General features: G+C 42.8%; 1 protein-coding gene across 3 annotated transcripts in view; it reads left to right on the forward strand.

The window, feature by feature from the left end:
* Positions 1 to 12,285, forward strand: part of WIPF1 (WAS/WASL interacting protein family member 1) — a 76,457-nt gene that overhangs the window by 55,354 nt on the left and 8,818 nt on the right. For 2 of the 3 annotated variants that reach the window (XM_054044085.1, XM_054044087.1), the window contains exons 2-5: positions 3,106 to 3,194; positions 4,685 to 4,814; positions 7,652 to 7,810; positions 9,845 to 10,612. In XM_054044085.1, coding sequence (XP_053900060.1) covers positions 3,144 to 3,194; positions 4,685 to 4,814; positions 7,652 to 7,810; positions 9,845 to 10,612 — 1,108 coding nt within the window. In that variant the 5' untranslated portion in view covers positions 3,106 to 3,143. Of the gene's footprint in view, positions 1 to 1,956; positions 2,033 to 3,105; positions 3,195 to 4,684; positions 4,815 to 7,651; positions 7,811 to 9,844; positions 10,613 to 12,285 lie in introns of all 3 variants that reach the window. The other variant, XM_054044086.1, reaches the window with a different exon arrangement.

Below are 12,285 nucleotides of genomic sequence, written 5' to 3' on the forward strand. Positions count from 1 at the left end.
GATATCTTTTATTCCCACTCCCATTACTTTTTACCTGTTCTGCATAGGTATGATTTGAGTGACTGATAGTGACACCTTCTACTAATGCCTGTTTATTTGAACTGGCAAAAGAAAAACATATGGCAAAAGGAGGCATCTTAAATAACAAACTAGCTTCCTATTCCAGAAGCCACTTCCTTTTAAATGTGTTCTTGTTCCCTCCACTTACCTGTGACAACGAGGCAGGCAAGTATATAATGCTCCACTCTGTGATGATCTCTTCTTTCCTGCTGCTGTAGCTTGTGGCCCAGGAATTTGATCTTTCCTTCATTCAGCAGCAGTCAGCATGCTGACACATCCTGCTTCTCCCTCCTTGTCTGGCCACCCCTCAAACACTTTGTGTCAACTACTCCTGAGCTTGGGAGGAGGGGTAGCTCAGTGGTTTGAGCATTGGCCTGCTAAACCCAGGGTTGTGAGTTCAATCTTTGAGGGGGCCATTTAGGGAACTGGGGTAAAAATCTGTCTGGGGATTGGTCCTGCTTTGAGCAGGGGGTTGGACTAGATGACTCCTGAGGTCCCTTCCAACCCTGATATTCTGTTATTCTAGTGCTGCTTGCCAATGGAGCCTCCTCAGCAGCCAAAACACGAAGGGTATAGCGACACTTACAATGGCGCGTCGAGTACAGACACTGCACATCCAGCTAGCACGGGTACAAATATCAGCATTGATGGTGAGGCTCAGCTAAGACAAGTAGAGGGCCCTCCATACTGGAGCCCCCAGGGTGTGTACCCTGCACAGGCTCTCTACAAACCCAAGCAGTGCCACCCACCATTACACTGCCCGCTGCCTGCCTGCTGCTAGAGCTCTGGCAGGAGGGAGGAAGCTCCTGGAGCCTTTCACTGCAGCATGTAGCTACACATGAAGGGCCACTAGGATGATCAGAGGAATGGAAAACCTGTCGTATGAACGGAGACTAGAGGAGCTCGGGTTGTTTAGTCTGACAAAGCGAAGGCTGAGGGGGGATATGATTGCTCTCTTTAAATATATCAGAGGGATAAATACAAGGGAGGGAGAGGAATTATTCCAGCTTAGTACTAATGTGGACACGAGAACGAATGGATATAAACTGGCCGTGGGGAAGTTTAGGCTTGAAATTAGACGAAGGTTTCTGACCGTCAGAGGGGTGAAATATTGGAACGGCCTTCCGAGGGAAACGGTGGGGGTGAGGGACCTGTCTGGTTTTAAGATTGTTAGATAAGTTTATGGAGGGAATGGTTTAATGGTAAAACATATTAGCCGAGGAATACCGAGCAATGGCAGGTAAATAGTATAATGGCTAACAAGGGTTAGGCTGGAGACTCTTGCCTACATGCTCGGGGTCTTACTGATTGCCATATTTGGAGTCGGGAAGGAATTTTCCTCCAGGGTAGATTGGCTGAGGCCCTGGAGGTTTTTCGCCTTCCTCCGCAGCCTGGGGCAGGGATCGCTTGCTGGAGGGTTCTCTGCCAATTGAAGTCACTAAAACACAGGATTTGGGGACTTCATCAGTAGAGTCAAGGGAAGGGTAGGGACGGTTTTGTGGCCTGCAGCATGCAGGGGATCAGACCAGATGATCATAATGGTCCCTTCTGACCTTAAAGTCTATGAGTCTATGTAATGCCTATGCACTGCACACCACCGTAAGTGTAGACGTAGCCTAGGTTGGCTGCAGAGGAGTAGTCTGTTCTCTCTCAGTTGGGCAATTTTGTGCAATCCCCCCCTGCCCCCCCATGTTTATTCATGAAAGTGTCATTTGTGCCTGTCGCTGATAACTTGCTGTCACAGTATTTGGTAGGAAATCTTTCTCTCTTCTACACCCCCTCAGTCTGTTCCTATACCAAGCTGAGATTTTTCTTTTGAAAGTACATTGTACTGTGAGGCCTGGGTTTCTGCTACAATAATAATGTGCGTTTAAATAGTGCTTTTCATCCTTGCAGATCCCCAAACGCTTTGGGCTAGACTGCCCCTTACCCGGCCATGTGCGGAAGTAAGGCCTCTCTGCTGCATAGCCTGGTAAGGGCAGCCGACTGCAGCTCCAGCTGAGTGGGGGAGAGGGTGGGTTGCTAGCCTTCCTTGGTGAGGAAGCAGGTGGGCAGTGAGAGGAGCCGTGGCTGGGCATACTACTGGCCTGCCAGAGTAGCTGGTCAGGCACACCGCAGGGAGTAAGGTGCTCCCAAAGAGAAATGAAGTAACATACTTCCTTCTTTCTCCCCCCTCCCCAAGTTTAAATCGCTCTTAGGGGACTGCAGCCTTTTGAAAGTACCAATTTAAAAGTTCTAATAGCCAAGGTTGTTTTTTCAAAGTGATGCTTGGAGATTTAGCTGTGTGACAATCACTGAGACTTATCCTGCAGTCCTTGCTCAGGAGAAAATCTCATGGGATTCGATGGGAATTTTGCCTGAGCATTATTTATTAATGCATATTCTCAAGTGCCTTCCACCAGAGAGAGTAATGCGGAATAAAGCCCATCAACAGGAGGTGCACAACTGAATCCCCATACACTGCGTATAGATTGTGGTGTGCCTGGTAACAAGACATCTTTACCTGATCTCACCTGGAATTCTCATAATTGCAAGCCACTGAAATCTTGTGTGGACACCCAGTTTATGTATGTCACTACTGCTAATACTTGTGGCTGTTTCTTGTCAAAGTTTAAAATACGAAATATTCTCCTAACACTGATTTATGCTCAGGCCTGACCTACACGGGGGAGGGATCGATTTAAGTTATGCAACTTCAGCTACATCAATAACGTAGCTGAAGTCGACGTACTTAGATCGACTTACCGTAGTGAAGACACTGCGGTGTGTCGACTGCTGCCGCTCCCGCGTCGACTCCACCTGCACCTCTCGCCGAGCTGGAGTACAGGAGTCGACGGAAGAGCACTTGGGGATCGATTTAGACGTGATAAATCGATCCCCGCTGGATTGATCGCTGCCCGCCAATCCGGCCGGTAGTGAAGACATACCCTCAGAAAATGTAGCTGCTAAATCTGTTAGCTAAGCATGTGGTTCAGCAGTCAGGATAAAGTGTGAATACAAAGTTTATAGATTTGTTACTTTACTCTATCTCATTGTTGTTGACAGATTTCATAGCGATATCAGGAAAAGTTCCACTGTAGACCATGCCTGTCCCTCCCCCTCCAGCTCCTCCACCTCCCCCAACTCTTGCACTGGTAAGTTTCAACTTAGAAGTAGTCACATGAAATATAAATGTAAAATATTTGTTGTTACAATGTACTATGTGGGTCATATTTAAAGGGGCAAATTCTGGACCTTTGTGCACAATCATGTATTTGGGACTCGGGTAAGGGATTCCCTCCTTGGCTGGAGAATGTACTCCTTGCTCCTACTCCTTCCCACTGACTGACTGCACTACTGTCCTCACCTGCTCTGCATCCCCTTGCTCCCTCCATACAGGTGGGATAGTCTAATATACGGTTTCTCAACCTGGGGGTCATGGCCATGTTTCAGGAGATGGTGACCACCTTCTCTGTCATTACAGCTACATGGGAAACTTTTTCTCTATTGTAACATGAGGCCATCCTATGGAGAAGATTGAGAACCATTAGGCTAATGGATCTTCCTATTCGATGAACCAGTGGCTTTGATCCATCCCTGCCCCACTTCCCCTTTATGCTGCCACTGAAAGCTATGCCACACAAGGGTGCAGAGGTGTTCTTCATGGTCTCTGTCCCCACTTTCTGGGAAACGTCCATATTACTGAGCTGGCAAATCAGGAAACCTTTTCGATGGTCATTAAATGATCTCAAAACAAGGTTTTGGGATCTTTTCTCAGGTGCAGTTTTGCAAGGAAAGAAGGGGAGAAACCTAATGCAACAAATTCAGTCTGAATGAGTAACGTGTTTTCCTTCAGTCATGACAGGCTTTAGAAACGTCTGGAAAGATTGGAACTTGTATTTTGTATAACAATACGAAACATTTCCTCTCTTTTTCTAAACTTGTCGTTACCCTTTCTGAATGCTGAGGTAATGCAAAAATTACACTCTGAAAAGACAAAGCAGATGCAACTGAGGTTGGGAATCTTAAAACCTTGACTGGAAATCAGAAAGGCCTGTGATGTTTGAAGTGGAAGATCAACATTTTCCAGATAGATTTAATGAAGGAAAACAGTAGCCAAATGCTTGGTTTCCTTCTGAGGCATCCAGTGTTTGGATATTATGTACTTCAGTGTGATTATTTTTTTTGTTTTGTTTTTTCCCCCCAAGAACTTCAATCTTTCTGTGCAAATCAGCAGTGTGTATGGTTTGCTCTCGTTCATTCTCCAAAATAGTAACCTTTTTTTTTTTCAGTTCCATCTTTTCAATTATATTTTTAAATTGAGATTTCTAAAAAAGACACCTCCATCTTGGCTTCATATGTATCAAATATGGACTCTGAATGCCGGGTGGAAGAGAGGACTGTTTCAAAATACACCATTGGTGTGGCAATGGATCCTAAGTGTTGAAACAGAAGTAGATTTTTGGGGACCAGAATCTTTGTTTGCAAGGCTAACTGCTTTTAGTGCCACATTTGTAAGAGGGAGACTGTGACACGAAACTCATTTTGACTGCTTTTGGGTTAAAAATGGAGGTATCCATTATACCCTTTACATAAGCAGGATGCTGCAGTTTTATTTTATATCTTTATTTGTTTCATTTTGCAGGCAAATACCGAAAAGCCTTCCTTAAACAGGTCTGAACAAGCAGGGCGAAATGCTCTCTTATCTGATATTAGCAAAGGAAAAAGGCTAAAAAAGGCTGTTACTAATGATAGAAGTGCCCCTATCCTAGACCGTAAGTACAGTTCTGTTTAATGTAGTTAATGAATGATGAGTTAATATGCAAAATTAGAGTAGTTTTTATAATCAGCAGGTGAAGAAATGCAGGATGGTCAGGCAAAATAAATTATTGTAAATGGTCAAATAATTTGCTATATTAGTGCATGTTTTAAATCATATCCATTACTGTTTATAAAATGTGTATAGTAATTTGTGTGCTAACTGGTAAGTCTATAGCAAAATGTAACTGGCACAACTAAGTGTAATGGTGGGGAATGGGGAAAAACAGTGTATTGCTTTCGAGTTTTGCAGTACATGCTTATTTTAAAGGCAGACTGCAGTGATTTTTTTTTAAGTACTTCTTTAGATGGCTATAAAAATATTCTTAATTTCAAAGCAGTATATAAAAATATCTGCACCCACCACTGATATGAAATGGTCGGCTGTTTTAATAATTACAAAAGGAACTGTATCTTGATGTCAGGACAGGAGGATGAGAGCTGCTGGTATATGCCCAGGATGGGTGGTAGAAGCAACCTGCATTCCACAGGTACCACTGGCCCTTTGGCTCTGACTAGGTGTCCATATTATATGGATGGAAACAGTAAAGGAAAGAGAAGATCCAGAAAAGTATTTAATTTACCTAAAAATATCTGGTAAAAGTATGTACTGTTCCCTGAATCTCTGATCTTCCTGTTACAATGCTTGAAAATTTAATCAGTCTGATAACATTTAATATGAAACAGTTACATATTTATGTACAAGTTATTTTAAAAATATCTCCTGAATTATTTAGTAATGTTCTATTTTTGATCAAGTGCATGGAAATGCTCTTTAAATCCCATTACAGTCTTTCTGTAATGCACTAAAAGTCTCTGCACAAACAAAAGTATGTGCAGCGTTGAGATAGTGCCCGGGTTGAGTCCTTTATTTATGAATTGACCCTAGTATCTCTAAGCAAAATCTTAGCCAAAGCTCTGAACCTCTGCTACACCTGGGCGGTGTCACTCTGATGTGTGCAGTCGCACCATGCTGGGGTGACTCCTCTAGAGTTACCTAGCTAGACATTTATGTTCTATGCGTGCAGAGGTGCTAACAGGCCACTTCACCTTGAATAAATATGTGCTAACAATATGTGTTAGCATCTGTTCCACCTTGTATTTAGTTGTGATGCTCTGAGTACCTGTCCCAGTATCTGTGTAGCTTGAAAGCTTGTCTCTCTCACCAATAGAAGTTGGTCCAATAAAAGCTTCTTCCAATTACTTCTTTCCAGTCTGGGGACAGAAGTGCTGTGTGGCTCAACCTGCCAGATAGTGTTCTGTAGCAACTCAGTTGCATGACAGTCTACCTGTGCTGGAGGAGGCTCTCCATCCAGTTGAGCTGCTACAGTGCATCAGAACTCCCCTTGGCAGATGCAGAGGAGACTGGAAAAGCACCATTCCTAAGAACTCTGGGAAGGTAGGAGAGAAACAGGAAAGAGGATCAAGAAAATAAAAGCCCATCCCTTTAGTAAGTCGTGGGGGCGCTGTCTGGTGACAGAAGGCATTTCACAGCCAGATTAGCTGATGGGAAGCACATTGACAGGCACTCAATCCAGACTTCCACGATGGGGGTGTAGAGGAATACAGCCTGGTCTAGCCCAGCATGTTTTAACCCTGGATTTTAATGGGAAGATGACTGAAGAACACCGAAGCACTGAAAGGGATGAGATTTCTTAAAAGTGAACCAGAAAAAACAAGCAAAGTAGATCTAGGGCTGCATTCAGCGAGATGCCTAATTTGAGGCATGTGGGTATTCCCATTGAAAGCTAGGCACGTGTTTCACTACTCTGCTGAATTGGAGCTATCATGGCAAGGCGATCAATGGGGATTAAAGGTAGATTAAATAGTAACATTAAAGATGATGGGGTCTATTTTCTTGTTTGCATGAGTTAATAAACGATGAAAGACTAAAGTCTCATAGCAGGAACTCTCCAGAGGTTTACACCCTAAGCAAGTCAGAGCTGAATTTGGCCCAGTGTGCCTAACAAAGGGGAAGGGTGCAATTGAGCATTTCCCCATAAATACATCTTTTCTCTTTAAGGGAGAGATTACTGAATAGTGCATCTCATCCGCAGCCCTGAAACCCCCTTTACAAAGGATGGAAAATACCATTCTCCCTTTTTTAAAAAAATGTGGAAACTGAGGTGCAGAGAAATGACTTGCTCAAGTTCACATGGTATCTGTGACCGAGCAGGGAACAGAACCTAGGTCTCCTGAGTCCCCATCCTGTGCCCTGCTCATTGCACTGTGCTGCTCTAAAGTAGTCCCTTGCCTTTATTTAGAACCAGGAAAATACTTTAACCCGCCATTTCAGTTACGGTGTCAATATTTGTCATGGTCAGAGTAGAAAGAAGTATTTTTATATTATGACCATTTCTACCAATTGGAAAAATAAGCTAAAATGCATTCCTAGGCCCTCCCAAAACTATCTTAAAAACAACTCCCTGATCTCTTGGGGGGCTTTGTTCAATATGTATTTGTGGCAGCAACCCCATTGGTGACTGAGGTTTGTGCACATTCCAAGCCTCCAAATTGGTCAGACCACCACCAGAAGGACAGCTCTTCCATCTATAACCAAGCCTATAAATCTGGGGAAGGTGGAGAAGGATTAGGGACCAACGGCCTGGGAAAAAATGGAAGCCCAACATGAAAGTGTGGCTGAAGGGAATTATCATCGCCCCAACCTATTCTAGTCCCAACTTCTGCTCTGTGCCTGCTTCATAATCCTGTAGTCCAAGACAGCGAGAAGAAAAAGGAGAGGATATGAAAAATACTGGCTATGTTTTAAAATTCCTGATTTTTGTTTCAACAGAACCCAAAGGATCTGGTGGCGGCGGTGGTGGTGGTGGTGGAGGAAGTGGTGGAGGAGGAGGCGGCGGTGGTGGCTATGGCGGAGGTGGACCACCTGGCTTAGGGGGCCTGTTTCAGTCAGGAATGCCAAAGCTCAGATCTGCAGCAAATCGAGATACGGGTAAGGAGGATTTCCCAGATCTGTGAATTCAGTCAAGAATATTAAAAGCTTTCTAAATGATTAAATTTACAAAAACATTCATACAAGAGTAATAAAATAATGCAAGAGTTCTTTGGCTCAGGGAATGCTTCCAAACATATGTAAACAAAATACAACTAAAATATCATTAAGGGGTTAACTTTAAACTCTTGCACACAGTAAACTCTGAAGAAAACCAGCATTCACTCTTGTGCCTCAGTATTTCAATCTCTATAGCAGGTACGGTCATCCCTTGAGTAACTAGGTACAAGGAAGGGAGTTTAAAAGAAATGCAGTTTCAGACTTAAATTTGGCTTTGTGAGTTTCATTCTTAGTGCTATGTTATATAGGGATATTTGTGGGAGAGAAGTTAAATTCCTTCCTCCCCCCCACCGCTTCCTGAAGGTATTACTGATAAATAAAAATCTCAGGATTGAGACCTCACCTGTGGTGTACAGTAATAAGGGCCAGATCCAGTCCATTGCTCTGTGTGTGCGTACCCTCAAAGTGTAGCATCAAGAGGATCCCACGCTAGAACTCCCTTAAGCCCTAGGGAAACTGGCCTCCTCTTAAACTGGAGAGACCATTTCAACCCCAAGGGGGCATAATTTACCTGTTAAGGTATGTGGCAAACATCCCATCTGGCTGCTATGCAAGCTATCATCAGCAGCATGCATTAGCTGGGCATACACACTTTTTTGCATGTCACAGGTTTTCAAAGGAGCTGCCCCATGGACAAAGCAGGTTCTGTGGCGGGCAAGACTTATAAAATTGTGGATTTGCCACTTGTCGAGGAAGGTTGGGCCCTGGTGATTATTGACATGAGAGGATGTAATGGCTCCATCTAAATGTGTACTTAGGATGCTATTAATGGCCTATGCTCATTACAGATCTAACTTAATCTTTCAGCACATGTTGACACAACACAAACTTTCAGAGGTGGTTTTATCTATGTTAGTCTGTGCTGGGAACTCTTCTTAATGCAAAGGTTCCCAGCATAATAGACCAGTGTTTCTTCAATTGCAAAACTGCCTCTTCCAGAAAAACACAAGCAAATCCATAAAAAATGGATACTGGAAGAAGGAAGAAATGGGAGAGGTTTTTTTTCTGGATTACATTCAAGTCCTCTTCCTTTTGCTGAATTCTAGCAATCAAATATTGATTGACAGTTAAGATGCTATTGCTGACATGTTGAAAACCCTAAATCATTGTTCTTCACAGTTTTTTCCACGGAGAGTTTCTTCCCTCCATGCTGTTAATGTTTGCATCAGGGAAGCCTGAAAATAAATCCTATTATATCATTAGCAATGGTCCATAATCGCTCTAGTCCAATGGTTCTCAACCAGAGGTATGTGTACCCCTGGGGTACACAGAGGTCTTCCGGGGGGTACATCAACTAATCTAGATTTTGCTTAGTTTTACAACAGGCTACATAAAAAGCACTAGTGAAGTCAATACAAACTAAAATTTAATACAGATAATGTCTTGTTTATACTGCTCTATGTACTTACTTTTCAGTATATAGTATAATATTTATATTCCAGTTGATTTATTTTATAATTATATGGTAAAATATGAGAAAGTAAGCAATTTTTCAGTAATAATGTGCTGTGACACTTTTTTGTATTTTTGTCTGATTTTGTAAACAAGTCGTTTTTTAAGTGAGGTGCAACTTGGGGGTACGCAAGACAAATCAGACTCCTGAAAGGGGTACAGTAGTTTGGAAAGGATGAGAGCCACTGATCTAGTCTATCATAAGTATCCTTTGTATGCCGTCCTGCTGTGATAGAACATAATGGCTACTTTGGAGCCGTTGCTACAAATGCATTTAAATTACCTATTGAGTAGTCTTATGGGGACAAATCCTGAAGACTTCAGTCAGTCCTTACATCCAGTGCAAAACTCCCAGTGCATTCAAGTAAAGAATTGACAATTTGGCCCATTCTCGCAGTGTGTTTTACCTTCTCTGCCTATTGCCCAGCCCTTTACCCTGATGTGAAACTTCTCTGTTTCCAGATTCTGGAGGAAACAGACCTCCCATGCTGCCACCAGGAGCAAGAACAACATCTGCCAAGCCTTTTTCACCTCCAGGTGCCACAGGGAGATTTCCAGGGCCTTCTTTGGGGCAAAGAAGTACCCCTCCCGAACCACAGAGAAACAGAATGCCACCTCCGAGACCTGATTTTGGTTCCAAACCAGATACAGGACCTCCTCCAGTGCCAAATACTCCAAGACCCATTCCATCAGGTTTACACAACAGAGTATCTCCTCCTGTGCCAGGAGCAAACAGGCAAACCAGCACAGGGCCTATCCCTCCATCTTTCCCAGGAAACAGAAATACAGGATTCGGAGGATCTATTCGCCAGTCGACTCCAAGTTCCTCACCTTCTTTCTCTAACAGACCTCCCCTTCCTCCTGCACCTGGCAAGTCAACAGATGACAAGCCGCCGCCACCGCCACCTCCAGCAGGAAACAGGGCATCCGTCAACCGGGAACCTTCCTTTCCACCTCCACCACCTCAAAACAGTAAACCTCCCGTTCCTTCCACACCTCGGCCACCCGCAGTCTCACAGGCTCCACCCCTACCTCCAGGCAGACCAGGCTTACCTCCAGTTCCACCCATTTCCAGTGGAAATGATGACATGCCACGTCTTCCACAAAGGAATCTCTCCCTAGGTTCTCTTGCTCCTCCCAGCTTGCCTGGGACAGGTCGATCTGGCCCTCTTCCTCCCCCTCCAAATGAGCGGCCTCCTCCTCCAGTAAGAGATCCACCTAGCAGATCAGGTATGGCAGTGTGCATTTTTTCTGCTCTCCAGACCACCCTTGTAATGACTAAACTAATTGTTATCCACATGGTTTCAGTGAAGTAGCTGAATTTACCTCCAACACCAATTTCCTTCATGCTTTTCAGAATGTAATATGAGCTGTAGCTTTAAATCGATTGACATGCTTTGCTGTTTGTTTGCCGTATAAATTGAAGCTATAGACCAAAATGGCAATCAGTTTTAAAAACTGAAGTCCTCCTTTCACTGAAAAAGTGTAACTGACTGGTTTAATCAGTTACATCTTTAAAAATCACTATTCAGACTTGAATTAACTACCATGACCTGAGTTTGATTTGCAAGTTATTTTTGCAGGCACATGGGTCATGTACTTGCCATTTCATGTAATACTACCTTTCTTCAGTTGGGCTGATTACAAGCACCATTCCACTCAAGTCATTTTTAGTAGTAGTAATTATGCTGTAGTATTTACACATTCATTATTACTATCATAGTTAATAGCAACTACAAACTGTATGTTTGATTATATGTTTTGGTGCAACAAACTTGTTTTATCTGTGGGTCCAATTAGATGAGTAATCTTTACCCCTGGGAGTAGTACAGTTTGTCAGTGGCAATGCTCACAAGTAAAGGTTTGCAGAAACAGGCTCTCTGCATGTTAAACATCATGTACACTTATGGTGGTATTTATGTTATTTTAATAGATGTTACAACAGTAGTTATCATAACAAGTGTCATTATATTTGAGTCAACTTTGTCACTTATCATATGCAGATTTCTAACAAAAATAATATTGTTTCCATGGTGATATTTCATAATATGCTTTGCCCTGTGCCTTTTATTACTAATGTTCAAGAACATAGATTATACCCTTATTGTTAACAATCTTCTTGATGATGTAGTAAATAGAAGGGGACCTTGTGTTTGCTTCTTAATCCATATCCTTCCAATATTTTCATTGTTTTTAGTTGGAATAATTTCTCTCATTATCTTAAAGTTACTAAAATGAATTAACCCTCACTAGTGGAGCACCATTGCAGGATTGCAAGCTGTAGTAGCATGTAAATGTAAACCACAAAGTACGTAGGATTTCTTGTGACACATTTTTGCTTTTGAATAGTGGCGCAATATCTGCTGATCTATTTTTAATAGATGTATCTGTAATACATTTTCAATAGATGTAACTAGATTTCTTTGAGCTGAGGGAACACTTGTAATAAAAAAATGACGTAGGAGAGTTTAATTGTGTTGATTAATTGCCCCACATTATGTGCGATATCTTTCATGCTGGCTCTAGGCATGTTACCGCTACAGTTGTTCCAATATACTGACATTGGAAATGGTAAAGTCTGTGTCTGAGGTCTGTTTCTAATTCAGAGACAGATTGATGTACTGCAACCACAGCAGAGCCTGGCATGCAACAAATATTTGTGTAAGGAAGAGAACTGATCCCACACTGTTTAACATTGCCATTCTTGAGCTGAATTCTCCTTTACGCTATGCCACTGGCAGAATCTGGTCCTAACACCCAGCGTGGATGGAAAAGGGAGTGAAGTGCCAAAGTCTGCTGACAATAGAAAATTATTCAGGATAGTTCAGTCCAAAGCTGACTGTGAAGCGTTACAAAGGGATCTCACAAAACTGGGTGACTGAGCAACAAAGGGGCAGATGAAA

Source organism: Malaclemys terrapin, chromosome 11 (assembly GCF_027887155.1).
Source record: "Malaclemys terrapin pileata isolate rMalTer1 chromosome 11, rMalTer1.hap1, whole genome shotgun sequence".
Lineage (NCBI taxonomy): Eukaryota > Metazoa > Chordata > Testudines > Emydidae > Malaclemys > Malaclemys terrapin.